General features: G+C 37.4%; 2 protein-coding genes across 2 annotated transcripts; one reads left to right on the forward strand and one right to left on the reverse strand.

The window, feature by feature from the left end:
* Nucleotides 1-13920: 13920 nt before the first annotated feature.
* LOC135149596 (uncharacterized) lies at nt 13921-16069 on the forward strand. The gene is made up of 2 exons (XM_064085340.1): nt 13921-14628; nt 15254-16069. The coding sequence occupies exons 1-2, from the start codon at nt 13921-13923 to the stop codon at nt 16067-16069; spliced, it is 1524 nt and encodes a 507-aa protein (XP_063941410.1).
* A 1931-nt stretch (nt 16070-18000) lies between these two features.
* Nucleotides 18001-20183, reverse strand: LOC135149597 (uncharacterized). The gene is made up of 4 exons (XM_064085341.1): nt 19811-20183; nt 19608-19723; nt 19126-19154; nt 18001-19060 (listed from the first exon to the last, which is right to left on the reverse strand). Exons 1-4 carry the CDS (start codon nt 20181-20183, stop codon nt 18001-18003), a joined length of 1578 nt encoding a protein of 525 aa, XP_063941411.1.
* Nucleotides 20184-24607: the final 4424 nt, after the last annotated feature.

Here is a 24607-nt window from a genome sequence, read left to right on the forward strand (position 1 = left end):
AGGTGTGGTACTTGTGACAGAAGGCACATGTCATAGCCTCGAGTTCCTCCCATACAGTTTTCATGGACGGTGTAGTAACTCATGATCGACAATTATTCTGCTTTACGGCATATAACTCCTTACACAATTTGTTTATTTTAGATCCATTTGTAAGAGCGAATCGTTCTCTAGATTATCCATATATGCTTTCTGAAGAAGGACATATACATACTGGACTGCTGATCGTGGAATAGACATTACCAGTGAAGCCATGCTATGCACCATGTTGTTGCAAGTCTCCCCACATTTCAGCCTGCATCCTCATCAGTGGGAATGGATACCGTGCCATTAATGAAACCAAGTTTTGTTTTGAAGAGCGATTGATCTCCATGGATCTCCTCCATGCTCATGTCTGAGCTTCCTTGCAACTTATCCACTTGTATGGAACTTGATTATCAGAGGGAGTAAGAAAAAGGGGATTAACCCATATCTTGGTATGTGACTTATTTTAAGCCCTGAGAAACAACTCTGAAAGAAGCAAGAAACAGAAGAAAGGCAGGTGGATGTATGAGAGGGTAGAAAGGCAAAGCAGGATAAGAGAGATTTAGAAGGTCTGGATCATGGTGGCTCTGATACCAATGTTGAAACAATTATAATTCATTCTGTTTAAACACAATATTCAAGAAGAAAGATTAAAGAACGAGCGCTGCGATTTCGAGACTGAAACTGCGGAAATGTTAATTGCATTACTTTTGTCCGCCATACTGGGTTTTACAATAACCTTTATAACAACTCAAAGTGCTCGTAGACAAATATGATTAGACCGTACTGCTTACAACCTCAGAACAAACAAAAGCAAGTAACCACCTTAGTACTACTCATATGACATGACAAATCGGAACAGACCATAAACTAAGCAGCTGAACAGACAATAAATTACGCAGCAGACAGCCGAGCTGAAAAATATGTGACTTATTTGACTGTCTTATAGAATGAAGATTAGAACACACAGTTCTTGGAATGAATTCATATAAAAACTTAAGTTGATACTTATTAAAAATTCATGTGTCTATTAGTCATGCATGTCTAGCTACCCTCCTTGAAACCTTGTCTTCTCGTAACTGACTTGTACCGGTATTCACTATCTAACACATATACCGCAGGTATTTAACTCATTCACACAAATTCGGAAGGCTCCCAATCATTTAATCTTCTTCAAAAAACCCGTGTTCCTGTCTGTTTAAATTTTAAAATGAACATATGTTCTCAAGTGTGAGGAATAAACTATTAAATTATTCATTAGCACAAAAAAAAACTATTAAATTATATTGTTGAAGCTGTTTAACTTATTATGCGGAACCAACATTGCTTTTATGCTTTTCTCAATGCTTTGTTAGATCAGTGTTTTCTGTTTACTCTTTTGTTAATTGGTACAATTAATATTTTTACTTCTATTTAATGAGAGGCAGCGTCTCTATATTTAATTGCACTCATTTCGTCTGAACTAAAACTCTACATCCAGTAGCTTATTCCCCTTATATTCGCTCCTCCTTCATATTATAAGGTTCGTAATATGAATTTCATCCCTTTTGTAATATTGACCGACATTTTATCAGATGGTATGGCTTCCTCGTGTTGGTAGAGAATTTCAGGCTCAAATTCCGACCTTATAACAGGACCATGAGTTACAGTAGCTATCTGAAAAGGCCGGTTGACACAGGAAAACGAAGATCATGTGCCCTTCGATTTTTTGTGGGATTACAGTACCAGTCACATTGATTCAGAGATATCAGCATTGTCTCAGAGAACAAGAAAGACTGAAGGTGGGCTTTTCATGCGCAATCAACTGATCGCTTTCAACAGATCCATTGTTACGTTTTGGTTCCTTGGGGTCTGCCGTGATTTATGGAATGATACAGAAGAGGCAAAGTTTCCTCCATGGCTTGTACCTCTTTAAAGAAGAAGTTTGTTGAGCTGAAGGAATTGTTGGAAGTAACAAAAATGGGAGAATATTGTTTTTCTACTAAAACATTTTATAAGTCCACTGGATTAATACATGGTCAACGGCGGTGAAGGCAGAAAAAGGAAGCGTGCTATGGCACATGGTTTTCAAGGTTTCAGGCATCATGGAAACTATTATCTCGTCTGAGTCCTCAGGTCTCCGAGGAAAGGCAGAAATGCTGAGGGAGGTAATTTATTAAACTTATACTCTCCTTTTTCCCGTGTAGAATACTTTAGTTGGTAGGAATGTTTCTAATGCTCACACTACAGTCAACCTAAAAACAAATACACAATGCAGGATTCTGCAAGCAGTAAGATCGTCTATTTATATCCGACCAGAGTTTGGCACGGATAGTACATATACTTAACACTTTTTGTCTTGTAAGGAAGTTTATAACCGATTTTTTACTCTAAAAAATATCTGGATTTTTAACATTAAGATCCCTATACATGTTTTGGATTTCATCATTATTGCTTGTGGATCGAGTTAATGGTTAGGGTCTCATTTAATTGCGTGAAGTTGTGTCTTACTTAATGATTTTCACTGCCGACAATATATAGGGGAACTTCTCTGGGTTTTTTTTTTTTTTAATTTTTTTTTTTTCTGGTGAGTGAATTCACTGCTCTCATTTCTTGCTTTGTGCCAATTGGCAGGCTGACTTGAAAAATATGAGAGAAGGACATGTCGCTAACCGAATATGTGTTCTCTATAACAATCTATTGTAGGGTTAGGAATCCTTGTTTAATTCAGTTGCATGGTCCGTAGGCCTGTGCGGATACTGTTGTTGACAGCATGTTCCAATCTTGAATTGCTGCGATTGTGACGATTCTCACGGCGTGTCGTTTAACCAAAGTCAGTCTAGTGATTTGTTTTGGGAAGCCGTCTGCCCTGTTTGTGGCAAGAGGATGGCACTCAGAACAGCAAAAAACAAAGCTTCTCTGCGTATTCTTCCTCCTTGTGTGCGAAGTTTTCAAGAAAAACTAGTTCAAGGAAACCATATTTTGAATCTCTTAAAGGCTGTCTTGCGTAAAGTGTTCTGAACAGAGCTTCTTCAGTCTTGACACTTATAAGTGAAGTGGAGAAGAAAGAAGGATACGGGTTGATTGCGGAGACCAAGAGCCAGCCAAATTTCCTAAGAAGCATTGTTTTTCTTTGCAGCCTCAATCTCAAATTGTGTATGGATAATGTAAATCTACAAGCACGATAATGGAAAATCTGTAAATTCAAAAAATGAAAACTTTGCATTCATGAAATGATACTTGTTCCCAACACAGTGAGGGGATACTTCGTTGTCCACCTATTAAATCCAATTGCATCCAAAACGTGTCGGTGGATCCGCAAACAAGTAGTTCAAACAACTTGTCGGATGATGGTCCGGAAATCATAAACGAAAGCAGAAAAGCAAAGAAGTTGTACGGCGACAAGCAGGCACCAGAAACTGGTAGATATCCAGTGAGCCAAAAGCTGAAGAGGGTAATCTTGATAATTTACCTTTCAGCTCAGGGGAACGTCACAGGACTACCACTGGCTATGTACTACTGAGAGATACGGTCGACAGGAGCCACATTCCCTATTGGTTCCGAGATGGACAAACACTTGTGGGCGCACTACTAGGTTCTCAAGGATGATGATTTCTTTTGATCAAGAAAATCTCAATTGGCATGTTCATGACAAATTATCAAACGTGCAAGATGATATACGAGCCACCAGGAATTAAACTACCCAACTGCAAGGCTCTGAAGCCCTGGTAGATGGAGATTTAACGTGAGAGAGGCGGAAGTAGAATTCTGTGCTAACTGAGACATCATGATGTTCAGATTCTTTTTAAATTTTAAATTTATTTACGTTAAATTATTAATTTAAGATATTAATTCTATCATATAAAACACATATGAGGGACTTAACTTGAAATCATACCTATCTCAAGTAACTAAGACATTTCAAAAAAAATATAAATTACCTACCGTTTTAATGTATTGGTTAAATGCTTTTGCATAAAAAAAACTAATTGATGAATAGCTCAAGAGGCTTAAGTGGGTAGTTGTGTTGGAAGGTCTTTGGTTCACTTCCTAAGAATAACATGTTTTTATATTATATGAGAGGGTCGGGTTCGGAGCTTAGGTGGTCATTTATTTGAGGCTTGACACGGGCTCCGGTTTGGAGCTAGGCTTGACCACGAATCTGTTCGGCTATTATATATATATAAGTAGATATTCTCTTTAAATTAATATATTATGAGATTATCCTAAAAATTATTACTTTTTTCGAGTTTACCGCGCGACCTCGATCGGGGGACGACACACACTTAAAAGCGCTGCTCGAACTCATTTCTTACGAACACTATCGTGTTCGAGCTCGAGCTCGAGTTCTTAAGAACCGAGCCGACCGCGCTTTTATCGAGCCGAGTTCGCGCTTGTTCGCGAACAGCTAGTCGTGAACAGCCTTACAAGACACTTCTCAATATATGCTTCGACGTTGACATAACGCCTTTGTACATGTATTGACTAAACAAGTGAACTTTGCGGTATGATGTTTCATGAGGCTTACCGGTCAACTTTCCAGATTTCTCGACATGTTATTTTCGCAGTAAGAGTGTGCAAGGACAACTGTACTCCTGTGGTATAAAAAGCTACACAGCGCTGCATTCCCGTGCTAATTTTAGTAAAAACTTCCTCATAACAGGTCGGAGGTTTGAGGACATTTGATCCTGCGCATTTCAAGAACTCTGTCGCTCCATCCTCTGCTCGACAGCGAGCACGGGATTATAATTAGTTTGCATAGTGCTTCTGTAGATCAACTTTAACTGGAGATCATCTAGAGTTGTGCTTATCCTCTTACTCGCCCTGTACCTGACCCAAGCTTCCCGCACTGTTTTACGCGTTTTAGAGAAAATCCTATTTCCAAATTCGCAGGGAATACTTTACTATAGATCCTTCCCTAAGCACAATCACGGTCTACATTCAAAGAAATTTCTGATGCTCGTTTATCCATGTGAATGGTAACTTTAAAATGATCAAAATAAAGATGGTGTGAACCACAAGACATAGAAAAAACTAACTCGAAATTTCTGCGCAAGTGTTTCATGCTCCTACTTATATTCACCAATATATGATTATAAGATCGTCTCGTGCATACATGTACGCATTTTTGATATAAAATGGTACTGTGAGCTGGGTAACATAGCTCCTGAAAATCCTTTCTACTGAAAAAAAGGAAAAAAGAACATCTACTCTCGAAAGTTGAAACCAATTTTTTTTTTTTGTGTCTGGAGAGAAACCACCTATGATTACCGCTATCGATCCCATCACCAATTCCCAATATCCTCGCAGCTATGGACACTCATTTTGTTTTAACCTGGTGCCTACTACCTCTTCATGGCTTAGCTTGATCTAATGTCTTGTGCGCATCTCACGTCCTTCCTCCTCCTCCCTACACTTCTGTTCAAATCTCCATTTACCAGGGCTTCTATCTGCTCTGCCGTTGGGGTCTGTTTTAGTTACTCTGTCCCCGAGGGTTTAAGTTAGCAGGGCTGCTCAGGAACACTGATGTCTGCAGAGGTGTGGCTGATAGAAGAATTTTGTGCGTACTCGGATGTCATCTGGGCATGTTTGTTGATCTGTCTGAAACCGCTTTTGAAAGTGTAAGGTTGTTGAGGCAAGTTCAAGTCAATTAAAAATTCTTGATTGAGGAGTTTCTCGATCAGGACGCTTATCATCTAGAGAACCTCCGGGGCTCCCACAAGGGCTTTCTTTTTGTTAAAATAGTTCCATCCTATCTTTGGATAAATCAAGAGCTACAGTCCTATATTTTTTCGAACTGAAGTTGAATTATCAAGATCATTTCCTTATGCTTTTGGCTCAGCTGAATATTACCGGCTTCCTTGCCTGTGGTCCTCTACCAATTTTCAGATCTGAATTTTCCACTGGTTTATGGAACCTGGACCATGAATCTGAACTAGGTGGTCCGAAATCCTGTCAGAAATCCCTCGATCCACCCATCCCCTCTTCCTTCTCTCCCTCATTTTCAGCGTGAGGCCGAGAAGCTCTGGCTCAGAACCAACTTTGTCCAAGACCTCCATAAAAGAGACAAGCTAATGTTTTCCATTCATTAATTCCTCTCGAATACTTCTCAACATGAGGCGTAAGAAAGAACAGGGTATCCTTTGCCACCTGGCATACAAGCCTGTTTTTTGGATGTTCGGAGTGCCGTCTCTTGCCAACAAACGCGCCAGACTGCTCAGAATAAAATCGCTGGATTGAGATTTGCTTAACCGATAGCATCCAGTTAAAAAATTGACAATCTCAGTAAAAGTCAGGGGGGGGGGCATAGGAACATGATTCCCCGGTTGGTATCCCGCACAGGATAAACTGAAATGTTTGTAGATCTCTCTTGCCTTTACCAAATCGAAACTTACATAAAAACAAAAGTCTCTATCCCAACCCATGGACTTTCATAGAGAATACATAATCGATTAGTGATTGTTATCGTTCTTCTCATCGTCCTTATATCGTTTTCTCATATTTGCTTTGGTGCCTGCCAGTCGAGAAAGAAGAAAGAAACATTAAATTTCCATAAAAGGAATTATACGATTAGTCCACCCACATTTCCAGCGGGTTACAATCATCATTCTGACATGAAACCTCCCTCACATATATAAGAATTCACCAAATAAACTAAGCTCAAAATAAAACATTCTTTGGAGAGAGTAAGCAGTGGTCTCAGAAACTAACCTTTATTCCCTAGGTACATAATTTTTTGGATTCAGATTATCATGTTACCTATGTGAAAGTTGAGTAGCAAACCCAGAAATGCTTGTAGGAATTTGGACTGGTTGTGCTCTATTAAATTACAAAATAAAATTCTTTTTTTGTTTTCCCCCCCCCCCCCCTGGGATTATTGCACTCCGTCACGCCTCTTGACTGTGTTCAACAAACCTATTTGGTTCTACTTGAGCAGGAATAACTGTTACGATGAATAGGTACCAGAAAATCATCAGCTTAATTTTTCTGTAAATGACAATTTTTGATGATAGTGCAGTTACAGTTTAACTTAACATAGTGTTGTAAGGAAAACTTTTAATGATGTATATGCCCTTCAGTGCCAGGATCTATAAATGTATGACTATTTACATATTAAAACCAGCCAACTTCTAATAGCACACAGAGATTCTGGTTGATGGTTACCTCATTAGTGCTTTCTGGCCTTCCTCGGACACCTGGGAAAGCAGGACGAGATATGATTTCCTGTCGCCTAAAATCACTAAAATAGCGATTTGCCAGATCCACACTTTTTACTTTCCTTTGCGGGGATGTTGACCACTTTGTAATCAGAGGACCTATAAAATTTTGAGTAAGTAATATAACAATATATTCCCCCATCTTTTAGTTCCGACAAACCTTGCACGCACAAGTTCTCTTAAAGATGTATAAAACCTAGACGAAACTTGCTTCTTCAATCTCCTCAAGAATCACCACAAACCTCAGGAACAAAGAATAAGAGGACCCTTGGTATTGATCGTTTGTCCTCTGACGCTTCCAAATAGCGAAGGTGCATAAACTATTTGATTGAGTATAAAATCCTTGCTTTGCATTCTCTCATATTCCTCTTGGTTGCTATTTTGGTCCACTTGACTGGACCGGCAATCCTGCTTAAAATCCAAGGGAACTTGATCGTTCTTTTCCGCCTTCCATCCAAGCTTTCTCATTATTCGCTATCATTAACTAGGGGTCCAGTGATACCAGAAGGAATTTCAGCCTGGTAGTCATCACCAACAGGGGAAGCACTTTTTGTTCCCGAAGGACACATCAGAGGGCATCTACAGAACGCACTGGCGGCAGATAGTTCTCAGTATCATTATCCCATTCTGATTAGTTCAGCTGACCCATCTGGAAAAAGTATTTCGATGTTACATTATGCAGAAGCAAAATGCCGTCTTATATATGTACTCTTACCACACCAAGCCCAAATTTTAGCTTGCCTATCGCAGGTTAAGCATTGGACTATATTATAAGTCTACTAGTTCCCGTATAAAATGTTGAACCCCATAAGTCTAATAGTTCGCAATTGCTGTCTTACACTCATAATACACAAACTCACTAAGTGTGGAAACATTAAAAAGAGCTAGGGTATATCACTTGTCAAAAACACCCTTTAATGAACAAAAAGAATCGTCACCCTTAAGAACTCCATGAGGATAATATTAAACCAAATAAGAGTTGATTCGTTTTAGATCTTTACCACTGAGATAATATTAAATTTACTCTCTTTTTCTCCTTACTTATACGAAGACTAGCCTTCACGGAGGCATGATGTTATCATTTAAATATTTGACAAAATTAATGCAATTAACATTGCACAATACACCACACTGGCCCGTAGCTATATCGGAAAATGAACTACATGGTGTATAAACTTCGCCAAATTTAAATTCAGTTGTCATTTGTCAAAATACTTGCCCTACTGAAAATTATATTAAAAATCGATTTAACCTTAACAATATATATGGTATGAACCACTTTAAATCAAGCCATTGCCGTCACGTATTAGTGTTGTCACTCATTAAACACCTTATTTAAAGTGTTATTCATTTATTAAAATTGTGCACATTTGTAAATGCAAAAATTGTGATGTTTAATACTCAACATCATCACGCGTATAATATTATCAATATAGGATGAGCAAACCGAGCTGAAACTCTAGACTGCTATGTCTCATTTATCAACAACGTATCAAACTCCAACTCAATCTTTAGCTTAACTCAAGCAAAAAAAAAACATGTTTGACGTTGGGCTCATTAGAAAAAGTGGTGTTCATGAACCATCAGCAAACTTGTGACATGTTTCACAAGCGTGTGCTCATGAAACATCACTAGCGTATTGTGAATTTGTCCCACAAAATAATAAATGCTCGTGAGACTTGTGCTTACAGATTACTTAGAATAACATGAGCTTATACATAATTGTGTATAATCATTATTATTATACAACCAAGTATATTAAGTATAACATATGTTATATTTTTTTCTTATTTAGTAAATAGACACTGTGTTACTAGCCAATTTAATAAGTAATTATATCATCTAGTATACCATATTAAGATTATTTCAATCAATATATAATTACTAAGAATTTATTACGAGTCCATATATATTTATAAATTTGCCATATATGCGCCTATCAACTTTGGTTATGAACAACTAACGCACCCGTATCTCCGAATGTGTTACGAGTACCGAACTACTTCACGGACTTATTCACTGCATATTAATCGAATTTGTTTTGCCAACTATCAAGCCGGCTCTACCATTAATTAAGTTCGGCCGGTTTATAATTAAATCGCTCCTCAAAAATGTGTCCACGATAGATTTTTTTATGAACGGATCAATCCGAACATGAGTTTCCCCAAACCAAAACAACAACCTTCGCAGTATATCGACTCATTTATACTATTTTAGTTCATATTGTGGCTAGCATTCCAAAAAGATGTATTCTGATATTCGCCGGATCCATCATGAACATGGAAAACTACCTCAAAACTAAAAACTAATTAAGTTTAATCCCCTCCTCCCTCCCCCCTCCAAGAACATACTTTATCTTCATACCCCCAAAAAACCCAAAATTGAAGCGTAATCATAATCAAGAAAAAAAACATAAACATATACATACAAACAAAAACAAAAAAAACACAACAATAACTCGATGAAAGAGTGTTCTACATACCTTGACATATTCCCATTGATCCTGTCAAATTAAACACCTTAGTTTCACCAAAACAACACATACAGTGTTTTACCACCATCAATATATTACAGGTATATATCACTGTACACACAAAACACCAATATCTGTAACACAGTATTTAAATTAGTCAAGAAACACAATCTGAGTTACTAGGAAAGGGAGATCACAGGCACATGAGGACGAGCAACTATAATACATGTATTATTATAAGTGGATATAAGTGAGGAGTACCTTGCTGTAAACAAGCTCAAGTTCACAGTGAGAGAGAAGGAGGAAGAGATGATATATTGAAGAGTACAACATAAAGTGAATATAATTAATTAAAATACTTAAAAAGATTTTCAACTATGCGTCCAAAACACTTAAAAGTGTGTGACACACATCAAAAACGATGTTTATATTTCAAAACAGAGGGAAACGCGTTTAATTAATACAAAAACTCTGTCACCTATTTACAAGTCACTACTTTCTTACGTCAAAATTCAACTCATAAGAATTACCACCTTGATATGCTACCGCTATGGAAAACAAAGCGTTTTCGCTTGTCATTAGTACATTCCGATCAAAAATTATCTATTTTCGGTCAAACAACTTATATTCACAACAGAGGGAGTTCAAATAATACAAAAAACAGGTCCACTACTTATAAGTCCTACTTTCTACCTCAAAATCTGCAAATCATAATAATTACCACACTTGTCTGCCACCGCTTTGACAACAAGCGGTTTTCGATTGTCATCCATACATTCCGAACAAAATTATCTGTTTTTTAAACGACTTATATTCAAAACCGATGGGAGTACAAAGGTTAATAAAAAACTCACGTCACTACTTTAAAAAGTCTCTACTTTCTACCTCGAACATCTGCCAAACACTCCTAAGAATTACCACACTGTCTGCCACCGCTATTGAAACAAGCGTTTTCGCTTGTCATTCAATACAGTCCAATCACAAAATGCGCTATTTTTGTAACGACATATACTTTCAAAACAAGGGAGTCCAAGTAATACAAAACTCACCTCATATAGTTACAAGTCTCCTACTTTCTACCTCGAAAATCTGCAATTCATACTAATACCACCTTGCATTGCCACAGCAATGACACACCAAACGTTTTCGAGTCATCAAGTTACATCCGAAAAATTATCTATTTTGTCTACATCCAGCACGCTTGTCTGGATTTATGACAAAATAGATAATTTTCGGGAATGTATGATGACATCGAAAACCCGTTGTTGTCAATTGCGTTGGCATGCACGTGTGGTAATTATTGAATTGCCACGATTTCGAGGGGTTATGGTGGGTAGAAAGTAGGAACTCTGTAACGTATATGCGGTGGATTTTTGTATTAACTGGACTCCCTCTGTTTTGAACATATAGGGTCGTTTAACAAAAATAGATATTTTGTGCTTGAATGTATTGATGACAATCGACAACGCTTGTGTCCATAGCGGTGGCCCCGACAAGTGTGGTAATTATTATGAGTGCGATTCGATGTAGAAAGAAAGTCGAGGACTTGTAAGTATGGGACGTGATTTTTTTGTATTAACTTGTACCCCTCTGTTTTGAATATATTCGTTTGACAAAAACAGCTAATTTTGTCGAATGTATTGATGACAATCGAACCGTGTTTGTCAACGCGGGGTGCAGACAAGTGTGGTAACTTATGAGGGCCGGATTTGAGTGTAGAAAGTCGGGACTATAAAAGTAGTGACCTGATTTTTTGTTATTACTTTGAAATCCCTCTGTTTTGAAATATAAGGTTGTTGACGAAAATAGATAATTTGATCGGAATGTACTAATTACAATCGAAACGCTTGTGTCCATCGCGGTCGCAACATTGTGGTAATCTTATGAGTTGCAGATTTGACGTAGAAAGTAGTGCCTTGTAAATTAGGTGACATGATTTTTTGTATTAAATTTTAACTCGTCTTCCTCTGTTTTTGAAATATACTCGTTTGAATTTTTGTCACACACTTTTAAGTGTTTTGACCGCATAGTTAAAATCTTTTTAAGTATTTTATTTAATTATATTACTTTATGTTGTACTCTTCAATATATCATCTCTCCTCCCTTCTCTCTCAACTTTGAACTTGAGCTGTTTACAGCAAAGGTACTCTCACTTATATCACTTATAATAATACATGTATTATAGTTGCTCGTCCTCATGTTCATGTGATCTGCCCCTTTCATTATATCCACTCATATTGTTTTTCTTGACTAATTTAATACTGTTTTACATATATTTGTGTGTTTGTGTGACATGTGCTTATACATGTAATATATGATTGTGTAAAAACACTTTATGTTGGTGTTTGTGAATGGTGAAATCAAGGTGTTAATTTGACAAGATCACATTGGAATATTTCATAGGTATGTAGAACACTCTTTCATCGAATTTATTTTGTGTTTTTGTTTTTGTTTGTATGTATATTTTTATGTTCTTTCTTGATTATGATTACGCTTCAATTTTGGGTTTTTGGGGGTATGAATATAAAGGTATGTTCTTTAAACTTAATTAGTTTAGTTTGAGTTAGTTTCCATGTCATGAATGGATCCAGGCGAATATCAGAAGACATCTTTTTGGAATGCTACCACAATATTAACTAAATAGTATAAATGAGTCGATATACTTGCGAAAGGTTGTTGTTTGGTTTGGGGAAAACTCATTTCGGATTTGATCCGGTTCATAAAAAAAATCTATCGTGGACACATTTTTGAGGATCGATTTAATTATAAACCGGCCGAACTTAATTATGGTAGAGTCCGGCTTGATAGTTGCAAAACAAATTCGATTAATATGCTAGTGAATAAGTCCGTGAAGTAGTTCGGTACTCGTGAACACATGCGGGATATACGGGTGCGTTAGTTGTTCATAACCAAATTTGATAGGCTCAATATATGTAAAATTATTAAAATATATAATGTACTCGTAATAAATTCTTAGTAATTAAATATATTGATTGAAATATCTTATATGTTATACTAGATGATATAATTACTTATTAAATTGGCCTAGTACACAGTTTCTATTTACTAAATAATAAAAAAAATATAACATATTATACTTAATATACTTGGTTGTATAATATAATGATTATACACAATTATGTAATAAGCTCATGGGTTATTCGTAAGTAAGCTGGTACGCACAAGTCCACGAGCAATTTATTTGTGGGCACAAATTCACAATAAGCTAGTGATGTTCATGAGCACACGCTTGTGAAACATGTCACAAGTTGTTCGTGAATGGTTCATGAACAACACTTTTTCTTAATGAGCCAAACTCAAACATTTTTTTTTTGCTTGATTTAAGCTTAAGATTGAGTTGGAGTTTGATACTTTTTTGATAAATGATACATGATCATTCTAGAGTTCAGCTCGAGTTTGCTCATCCATACTATTTAGAATATTATACCGCGTGATGATGTATAGATATTAAACATCACAATTTATTGCATTTAACAGAATGTAATGCACAATTTAAATAAATGAATAACCACTTTAAAAAGGTGTTTAATGAGTGACAACACTAATACTGTGACGGCAATGGCTTGAATTTAAAGTGGTTCATACCATTATATATTTTATGTTAAATCTATTTTTAATATAATTTTCAGTAGGCAAGTATTTTGACAAATGATAACTGTAATTTAAATTTGCGAATATTTATACACCATGTAGTTCATTTTCGATATAGCTACTGGCCAGTTGGTAAGTATTTTTGCAAATGTTAATTGCATTTATTTTTTCAAATATTTAAATGATAACATACATGCCTCCTTGAATTCTAGTCTTCTTATAAGTAAGGAGAAAAAGAGAGTAAATTTAATATTATTCTCATTGGTAAATATCTAAAACGAATCAACTCTTATTTGGTTTAATATTATCCTCATTGATTTTCTTAAGGGTGACGAATTCTTTTGTTCCTTATAAGGGTTTTTGACAAGTGATATGACCCTAGCTCTTTTATGTTTCACACACTTAGTGAGTTTGTGTATTATGATTGTAATAACAGCATTGCAGAACTATTAGACTTATGGTGTTCAACATTTTATACTGGAACTATTAGACTTATATATATTATTCCAATGCTTAACCTGCATAGGCATCTAAATTTGGGCTTGGTTGGTAAGAAGTACATATATAATACTGCATTTTGCTTCTGCATAATGTAACAGTCAGCAATACTTTTTTCAGATGGTGTCAGCTGAACTAAATCAGAATGGGGATAATAATACTGAGAACATATCTGCCGAGCAGTTGCTTTCTGTAGATTCCTCTGATGGTGTCTTCGGGGAACCAAAAGTGCTTCCCCGTGTTGGTGATGACTACCAGGCTGAAATTCCTTCTGTTATCACTGGACCTGAGTATGATAGCTATATGAAGAAGCTGGATGATGCTGAAAAGAACGATCACGTTCCCTTGGATTTTAAGCAGGGATTGCCGGTCCCAGTCAAGTGGACCAGAAATATCAACAAAGAGAATATGAGAGATGCAAAGCAAGGATTTTATACTCAATCAAATAATGCACCTTCGCTATTTGGAAGCGTCAGAGAGACAAACGATCAATACCAAGGGTCCTCTTATTCTTTGGTTCCTGAGGTTTGTGGTGATTCTTGGAATGATATTGAAGAAGCAAGTTTTCTTCTAGGTTTATACATCTTTAAGAAGAACTTTGTGCTGTTGCAAAGGTTTGTCGGAACTAAAAAGATGGGGGATATATTGTTATATTACTACTCAAAATTTTATAGGTCCTCTGATTACAATAGATGGTCAACATCCCGCAAAGGGAAAAGTAAAAAGTGTGTATCTGGCAAATCGCTATTTAGTGATTTGAGGCGACAGGAAATACTATCTCGTCTGCTTTCCCAGGTGTCCGAGGAATGCCAGAAAGCACTAATGAAGGTAACCCATCAACCAGAATCTCTGTTTTCTTATTAGAAGTTGTCTGGTTTTAAGATGTAAATAGTCATACATTTATATTATCCTGCAACTGAAGGGCATATAAATCATGCAAAAGTTTTCCTTACAACACTATTTAAGTTAAACCTGTAACTTGCACTATCATCAAAAATTGTTCATTTACAGAAAAATTAAGCTGATGATTTTCTGGTACCTATTTCATCGTAACATTTATTCCTGCTCAAGTAGAACCAAATATGTTGTGTTTAACACATTCAAGAGTTCGTGCACGGAGTGCAGATACTCCAGGAATTTTATTTTGTATTTTATATAAGCAACACCAGTCCAAATTCCTCCAAAGCATTTCTGTGTTTTGCTACTCAACTTTCACATAGGTACATTATAATCTAAGTCAAAAAAATTATGTAACCTAAGGGAATAAAGCTAGACCACTGCTTACTCTCTCCAAAAGATGTTTTAGTTTGAGCTTATTTTATTTGGTGAATCTTATATATGTGAGTGATTTCATGTCAGAATTGATGATTGTCACCGCCTGGAAATGTGGGTGGACTAATCTTATAATTCTCTTTTATGGAAATTTAATGTTTCTTCTTTGCTCGACTGGCAGGCCACCAAAGCATATGAGAAGAACGATGAGAAGGACGATGAGAAGAACGATACATCACTAATCGATTATGTATTCTCTATAAAGTCCATGGTTGGGATAGAGACTTTTGTTGATGTAGTTTCTATTGGTAAAGGCAAGAGAGATCTCACAAACAAGGTCATTGAGCCTGTGCGGATACCAACCGGGGAAGCATGTTCCTACCTGACTTGTACTGAGATTGTCAATTTTTTAACTGGAGGCTATCGGTTAAGCAAATCTCAATCCAGCGATTTATTCTGGAAAGCAGTCTGGCCGCGTTTGTTGGCAAGAGGATGGCACTCAGAACAGCCAAAGAAACAGGCTTGTATTCCAGGTGCAAAGGATACCCTGGTCTTTCTTACGCCTCATGTTGAGAAGTATTCGAGAGGATTAATGAATGGAAAACATTATCTTGTCTCTGTTATGGAGGTCTTGGACAAAGTTGGTTCTGAGCCAGAGCTTCTCGAGCCTCACGCTGAAAATGATGGAGAGAAGGAAGAGGAGGATGGGTGGATCGAGGAGATTTCTGACAGGAGTTCGGACCAACTAGTTCAGATTCATGGTCCAGGTTCCATAAAACCAGTGGAAAAATTCAAGAATCTGAAAAGTTTGTATGAGGACCAGCAGGCAAGGAAGCCGGTGAATATTCAGCTGAGCCAAAAGCATAAGCGAAATGATCTTGATACTTCAACTTCAGTTCGAAAAAAATATAGGACTGTAGCTTCTTGTTTATCCAAAGATAGGATGGCAACTAGTTCACAAAAGAAAGCCCTTGTTGGAGCCCCGGAGGTTCTCTAGATGATAATCGTCCTGATCGAGAAAATCCTCAATCAAGAATGTTAATTGACTTGAACTTGCCTCAACAACCTGTAGACTTTCCAAACAGCGGTTTCCAGACAGATTCAACAAACATGCCAGATGACATCACGAGTACTCAACAAAATGTCTTCTATGCAGCCAACACCTCTGCAGACATCAGTGTTCCTGAGCAGCCTGCTAACTTAAACCCTCGGGGACAGAGTACTAGGAACAGAGCCCCAACGGCAAGAGCACTAGAAGCCCTGGTAAATGGAGATTTGACAGAAAGTTCAGGGAGGAGGAGGAAGGACTGAGATGCGCACAAGACATTAGGATCAAGCTAGCCATGAAGAGGTAGTAGCACCAGGGTTAAAAACAAATGATGTCCATAGCTGCAGGATATGGAATTGGTGATGTGATCGATAGCGGTAATCATAGGTGGTTTCTCTCCAGCACAAAAAAAAAAAATTGGTTTCAACTTTCGAGAGTAGACTTCTTTTTTCTTTTTTTCAGTATAAAGGATTTTCAGGAGCTATGTTCCCAGCTCACAGTACCATTTTATATCAAATGCTTACATGTATGCACTAGACGATCTTATAATCATATATTGGTGAATATAATTAGGAGCATGAAACACTTGCGCAGAAATTTCTAGTTAGTTTTTTCTAGTTCTTGTGGTTCACCCATCTTTATTTTGATCATTTTAAAGTTAAACCATTCACATTGATAAACGGAGCATCAGAAATTTCTTTGATTTAGCACCGTGATTGTGCTTAGGAAGGATCTATAGTAAAGTAATTCCTGCGAAGTTTGGAAATAGGATTTTCTCTAAACGCGTAAAACAGTGCTGGAAGCTTGGGTCATGTACAGGCTAGTAGAGTATAAGCACAACTCTAATGATCTCATGTAAAAAGTTTATCTACAGAACACTATGCCAAACTTAAATTATAATCCCGTGCTAGCCTGCAGCAGAAGGATGAGCAGAACAGAGATTCTTGAAATGCGCAGGATCAAATGTTCCTCAACCTCCGACCTGTTATGAGGAAGTTTTTACTAAAATTAGCCACAGGAATGCAGCAGCTGTGTAGCTTTTTATACCACAGGAATGTAGCAGTTGTCTTGCACACTCTTACTGAGAAAATAACATGTCGAGAAATCTGGAAAGTTTACCGGTAAGTCTCATGAAACATCATACCGCAAAGTTCACTTGTTAGTCAATACATGTAGCAAAGTCGTTATGTCAACGTCTAAGCATATATTGAGAAGTGTCTTGTAAGGCTGTTCACGAACATAGCTGTTCGCGAACAAGCTCGAACTCGGCTCGATAAAAGCTCGGTTCGGCTCGGTTCGTTAAGAACTCGAGCTCGAGCTCGAACACATATATGTGTTCGTTAAGAAAATGAGTTCGAGCAGCGCTTTTAGTGTGTTCGGCTCGAGTTCGGCTCGTTAAAACTCGAAAAAATGTAATATTTTTAGGATAATCTCATAATATATAATTAAAGAGAATATCTACTTATATATATATAATAGCCGAACAGATTCGTGTCAAGCCTAGCTCCAAACCGGAGCCCCGTGTCAAGCCTCAAATAAATTACCTAGCTCCGAACCCGAGCCCCTCCTCATATATATAAAAAACATGTTATTCTTAGGAATTGAACCAAAGACCTTTCCAACACAAATACACCACTTAAGCCGCTTGAGCTATTCAATCAATTAGTTTTTTTATTCAAAAGCATTAACCACATACATTAAAACGGTAGTATTTATATTTTTTTGAATGTCTTATTTACTTGAGATAGGTTATTATTTCAGTTAAGTCTCATATGTTTTTTATATGATAGATTAATATCTGTAAATTAATAATTTACGTAAATAAATTTAAAATTTAAAAAGAATCTGAACAATCATGATGTCTCAGTTAGCACAGAATTCTACTTCCGCCTTCTCTTCACTGTTAAATCTCCATCTACCAGGGCTTCAAGAGCTCTTGCAGTTGGTAGTTTATTCCTGGTGCTCGTAATATCATCTTGCACGTTTGATAAATTTGTCATGAACATGCCAGATTGAGAATTTTCTTGATCAAAAGAATCATCATCTTGAGAAGCTCTAGTAGTGCTCCCACAAGTGTTTCCAAATCTCGGAACCAATGGGAATGTGCTCCTGTCGGAACCTATCTCCTCATTAGTACAAGCAGTTGTAGTCCTGTGACTTCCCCTGACTGAAAGTAAATTATCAAGATTATCCCTCTTCAGCTTTTGGCTCAACTGAATATCTACCAGTTCTGGTGCCTGCTTGTCGCCGTACAACTTCTTTTGCTTTTCTGCTTTCTTTATGATTTCCGGACCATCAATCCGAACAAGTTGGTTTGAACTACTTGTTTGCTGATCCACCGACACGTTTTGGATGCAATTGGATTTAATAGTTGAGACAAAAGAAGTATCCTCCTCACTGTGTTGGGAAACAATTATCATTTCTGATGGCAAAGTTTTCAATTTTTTGAATTTGACAGATTTTCCATTATCGAGGCTTGTATGAGTTACATTATCCATATCACAAATTTGAGATTGAGGCTGCAAAGAAAAACAATGCTTCTTAGGAAAATTTTGCTGCTCCTTGGTCTCCTCAATCAACCCCTTCTCTTCTTTCTTCTCCCCTTCATCATTATAAGTGTCAAGCTGAAGAAGCTCTGGTTCAGAACCAACTTTACTCAAGACATCTTTAAGAGATTCAAAATAATGGTTTCCTTTAACTAGTTTTCTTGAAAACTTCTCAACACAAGGAGGAAGAAAGACCAGAGAAGCTTTGTTTTTTGGCTGTTCTGAGTGCCATCCTCTTGCCAGCAAACAGGGCCAGACGGCTTCCCAAAACAAATCACTAGACTGAACTTTGGTTAAACGACAACGTCCAGTGAGAATCTTCACAATCTCAGCAAGTTCAAGATTGGAACATGCTTCACCAACAGGTATCCGCACAGGCCTACGGACCATGCAACTGAATTAACAAAGGATTCTAACCCTACAATAGATTTTATAGAGAACACATATTCGGTTAGCGACATGTCCTTCTCTGCATATTTTTCAGTCACCTGCCAATTGAGCACAAAAGCAGAGAAATGAGAGCAGTTAATTTCACTCACAGAAAATGAACAGAGAAGTTCCCCTATATATGTCAGGCAGTGAAAATCATTAATTAAGACACGAACTTCACTCACATTAAATAGCCACTAACCATTAACTCGATCCACCAATCAATAATGATGAAATCCAAAACATGTATAGGGATCTTAATTAAAAATCACAGATATTTTTTAGAGTAAAAAATCGAGTTATAAACTTCCCTGACAAGAACAAAAAGTGTTAAGTAATATGTACTATCCGTGCACAAACTCTGGTCGGATATTAAATAGACGATCTTACCTGCTGCAGAATCCTGCATTGTGTATTTGTTTTTTAGGTTGACTGGGTAGTGTGAGCATTAGAAACATTCCTACAACTAAAATTTTCTACACGGGAAAAAGAGAGTATAGTTAATAAATTACCTCCCTCAGCAGTTTCTGCCTTTCCTCGGAGACCTGAGGACTCAGACGAGATAATAGTTCCTGATGCCTGAAACCTTTGAATAACCATGTGCCATATGCACGCTTCCTTTTTCTGCCTTCACCGCACGTTGACCATGTATTAAATCCAGAGGACTTATAAAATGCTGTTTAGTAGAAAAACAATAATTCTCCCATTTTTTTACTTCCAACAAATTCCTTCAGCTCAACAAACTTCTTCTTAAAGAGGTACAAGCCATGGAGAAAGCTTGCCTCTTCTGTATCATTCCATAAATCACGGCAGACCCCAGGAACCAAAACGTAACATGGATCTGTTGAAAGCGAGTCAGTTGATTGCGCAGAAAAGCCCAGCCTTTCATCTTTCTTTTTCTCTGAGACAATGCTGATATCTCTGATCAATGTGACTGGTACTGGTAATCCCACAAAAAAATCGAAGGGCACATGATCTTCGTTTTCTGTGTCAACCGGCCTTTTCAGATAGCTACTGTACTCAGGTCCTGTTATAAGGTCTGGAATTTGAGCCTGGAATTCTCTACCAACACGAGGAAGCAATACCATCTGATAAAAAATGTCGGTCAATATTACAAAATGATGAAATTCAATATTACTAAACCTTATAATATGAGGAGGAGCTAATATAAGGGGATAAAGCTACTGTATGTAGAGTTTATTTCATACAAATGAGTGCAAATTAATATATAAAGATGCCTCTAATTAAATAGAAGTAAAAAATATATTGTACCAATTAACAAAAGAGTAAACATAAACACTGATCTACTAAAGCATTGAGAAAAGCATAAAAAGCAATGTTGGTTCCGCATAATAGTTATAACATCTTCAACAAATAATAATTTAATAGTTTTTTTTTTGCTAAATGAATAATTTAATAGTTATTCTCACTTGAGAACATATGTTCAATTTTAAAATTTAAACAGACAGGAACACGGGTTTGAGAAGATAAATGATTTGATCTTCCTAATTGTTTGAATGAGTATAATACCTGCTGTATATGTTTTAGCATAGTGAATACCGTACAATTCAGTTACGAGAAGACAAGGTTTCAAGGAGGTAGCTAGACATGCATGACTATATACACATGAATTTTAATAGTATCAACTTAATTTTATATGAACTTCATTCCAAGAACTGTGTGTTCTAATCTTCATTCTATTAAAGAAAGCTCAAATAAGTCACATAATTTTCAGCTCGGCTGTCTGCTGCTTAATTTATTGTCTGTTCAGCTGCTTAGTTTATTGTCTGTTCCTATTTTGTCATGTCCTATGAGTAGTACTAAGGTTGTTACTTGCTTTTGTTTGTTCTGAGGTTGTTAAGCAGTACTGTCTAAGTCATATTTGTCTACTAGCACTTTTGAGTTGTTATAAGGTTATTGTAAAACCCAGTATGGGCAGGACAAAAGTAATGCAATTACATGTTCCTCAGTTTCAGTCTCTAATTTCTCAAGCTCTCTTTCTTTATCTTTCTTCTTGAATATTGTGTTAAACAGAATGAATTATAATTGTCAACATGGTATCAGAGCCACCATGATCCAGACCTTCTAAATCTCTCTTATCCTGCTTTCCTTTCTACCTCTCTACCTCCACCTGCCTTTTCTTCTGTTTCTTGCTTCTTCAGATTTGTTTCTCATGGCTTCAAATAAAGTCACATACCAAGATATGGTTAATCCCCTTTTCTTACATCCCTCTGATAATCCAAGTTCCATACAAGTGGATAAGTTGCAAGGAAGCTCAGACTATAGAGCATGGAGGAGATCCATGGAGATCAATCTCTCTTCAAAACGAAAACTTGGGTTCATTAATGGCACGGTATCCATTCCCACTGATGATGATGCAAAGGCTGAAATGTGGGAGACTTGCAACAACATGGTCATAGCATGGCTCACTGGTAATGTCTCTTCCACTATCAAGCAGTCCATTATGTATATGTCTTCTGCAAAAGATATCTGGAATAATCTAGAGAAACGATTCGCTCTTACAAATGGATCTAGAAAATACAAATTGTGTAAGGATTTATATGCCTTAAAGCAGAATAATTTGTCTATCATTGAGTACTACACCTCCATGAAAACTGTATGGGAGGAACTCGATTCTATGAACATGCTGCCTTCTGTCACAAGTACCACACCTGAGGTACTGAAACTGTTGGATACTATCAACACTCAAAAGGAGGAGTCACGATTGTTTCAGTTTCTTAATGGTGTAAATGAAATGTTCAACACACAAAGGAGCAATCTCCTGATGTTAACCCCTTTACCAACTGTTGAGACTGCTTGTGCTACTCTCGAGCAGGAAGAGGCTCAAAGAGCTGTGTTAAACGCCTCATCTTCCAACGAGATTATGGCTATGTATGGTAAAGCTCAATCTGATAGGCCACTCTTGTGCACAGTGTGTGATGTAAAAGGTCACTCTGCTGATAAATGTTGGCGAGTGGTCGGATTTCCCAAGTGGCATCCAAGAAACAACAGACCACAGTCAAACTTTAAACCACGAACCTTTACTAACACAAGTCCCCGGAACTCAGGCTCAGGCCCTTCTAAATCATTCTCTTCGCCAAAAATGGCAGCTGCAGCTCACAGCGACTCAGGATTGCTATTCACTCCGCAACAACTGGATCAGTTGATGAAACTTATGCCACAACTTCAAGCCTCAGGGAAGGAATGTGACACAGATGAAGAATTGGATCACCACTTCTCAGGAATGATAACAGTTGCTGCTGCTCAAGGATGCTCTAGTGAGTGGATCATAGATTCCGGAGCTTCAGACCACATGACATCTCAGCTGTCAAATCTGATTGATTCAAAGAGGCTTGTCCTAGCACAAAATATCAATCTCCCTACTGGCGCAACTATGGGCATAACTCACTCAGGAATTGTGTGTTTATCACCTGATTTGATTTTAAAAGGTGTGCTGTGTGTTCCTCATTTCAAACACAACCTTCTCTCTGTTCAAAGGTTGATTAAGGATGGAGGATGTGAAGTGCAGTTCTTCTCTGATCACTGCATCATTGTGGACAATAAGACAAAACAAATCAAGGGTGTTGGTAAAGCAAAGAATGGGTTGTATTATTTGGACAGAAGCAAAGACTCTATCAAGAATGTGCTAGCCAATTCTGCTGTTGCAACAACTGGTGACACTGGTAATAGCTCTAACCTCACTCACAATGATATTCCTGCTAAGTTGGCTTTGTGGCATCATAGACTTGGACATGCATCTGTAACCAAATTAAAACATATACCATGTGTTAAACCATATGTTCATGATAAGTCTCAAATTTGCATTACATGTCCCATGGCAAAGTTTGCAAAACTGCCATACAGTGAAAGTACCTCTCATGCTTCCGTACCATTTGAATTGATTCACTTAGACACTTGGGGGCCATATAAAGTAGCTTACAATGGTAAATATAGGTATTTTCTTACCCTAGTTGATGATCACACTAGGCATACATGGATATACCTCCTTCAACATAAGTCAGACACTCTTGCAAATCTGAAATCTTTTGTTGAGTATGCTCACACTCACTTTGACAAATCTGTTAAGTTTCTTTGATCGGATAATGCACTAGAGTTTGATGATAAAGCCTCTAAAGAATTCTTTTCTGCTAATGGTATTCTGCACCAAACCAGCTGTGCTCACAGACCTCAGCAAAATGCTAGGGCTGAGAGAAAACACAGGCATATTTTGGAGATTTCTAGATCACTTCGTTTTCATGCTGGTTTGCCACTAACTCTGTGGGGTGCTTGTGTCATGACATCTGTTTATATAATTAACAGACTTCCGACACCTGTATTGAATAATAAAACACCCTATGAGATGTTGTATGAAGAACCACCTTCCTATGAGGAAATGAAAGTGTTTGGCTGCCTTTCTTTTGCTTCCAACCCTGCTGTTTCTACTGATAAGTTTTCACAGAGAGGAGTGCCGTGTGCATTTATAGGTTATCCTCCACTGAAGAAAGGTTTTAAGCTTCTTAACTTACTCACTGGGAAAGAATTTATCTCAAGGGATGTCGTTTTTAATGAAGCTGTGTTTCCTTTTCATAAAAACTCAACTTCCTCCTATATGAGTCCCTTACCTCCAACCTTTACACATCAACCTAACCCACCTGTCACTGATGAATGCATGTTCTTAAGCCCTGAGAATGAAAGTGAAACCACCAGTGATAACCCAGATAATGATCCTACAAATTATTCCTCCAATTCAGACACAGATACACCACCAGATACACCACCAGATACACCTCTTCCCAGACAATCTGCCAGAGTGAGTAGACAACCTGCCTGGATGCAAGACTTTGTGCTTCCTTCCAATATTCGATCAATTTCTAATCTTGCAGTCACTCAAGTTGAACCCCAATTTCATTGTTTTCTAGCCACTATTCAAGGTACTCGTGATCCAGTCAGTTTCAAAGAAGCTATACAAAATGATTGTTGGAGAAAAGCGATCAACGCTGAACTTGATGCTTTAGAGCTCAATGATACATGGGAAATAACTACTCTACCAGCGAACAAACAATCAATTGGATGTAAGTGGGTTTTTAAGACAAAGTTTTTGCCTGATGGGAGTGTCGAAAAATATAAAGCGAGGCTTGTCATTCTTGGCAACAAACAGGAGTATGGAGTTAACTATGCGGAAACCTTTGCGCCGGTTGCCAAACTCACCACTGTTAGAACCCTTCTTGCAGTAGCAGCAATGCAAAATTGGTTTACATGTCAGATGGATGTAAGCAATGCATTCTTACATGGTGAATTGTCTGATATAATCTACATGAAACTTCCATCAGGATACACACACTTGGGGTGCAGAATCACTGCCACATCTGCCCTACAGTCTCCTAAGTCTGGCCTAGTGTGCAGGTTAAAAAAAACTCTCTATGGGCTCAAACAAGCCCCTAGATTGTGGTTTGGAAAACTCTCCTCTACTCTGCTGTCCATGGGCTACATTCAGTCAAAAAATGACTATAGT

The sequence above is a fragment of the Daucus carota genome, chromosome 9 (assembly GCF_001625215.2).
Source record: "Daucus carota subsp. sativus chromosome 9, DH1 v3.0, whole genome shotgun sequence".
NCBI lineage: Eukaryota > Viridiplantae > Streptophyta > Magnoliopsida > Apiales > Apiaceae > Daucus > Daucus carota.

Bases quoted from the DNA above. Each gene is read 5' to 3' on its own strand.
- LOC135149596 (XM_064085340.1), top strand. From the start codon at position 13,921: ATGGTGTCAGCTGAACTAAATCAGAATGGGGATAATAATACTGAGAAC. The intron at 14,629-15,253 runs GTAACCCATCAA...CTCGACTGGCAG, and splicing joins GCCAGAAAGCACTAATGAAG to GCCACCAAAGCATATGAGAA.
- LOC135149597 (XM_064085341.1), bottom strand. From the start codon at position 20,183: ATGGTATTGCTTCCTCGTGTTGGTAGAGAATTCCAGGCTCAAATTCCA. The intron at 19,724-19,810 runs GTAAAAAAATGG...CGTGCGGTGAAG, and splicing joins GCTGAAGGAATTTGTTGGAA to GCAGAAAAAGGAAGCGTGCA. The intron at 19,155-19,607 runs GTAATTTATTAA...CTCAATTGGCAG, and splicing joins GGCAGAAACTGCTGAGGGAG to GTGACTGAAAAATATGCAGA.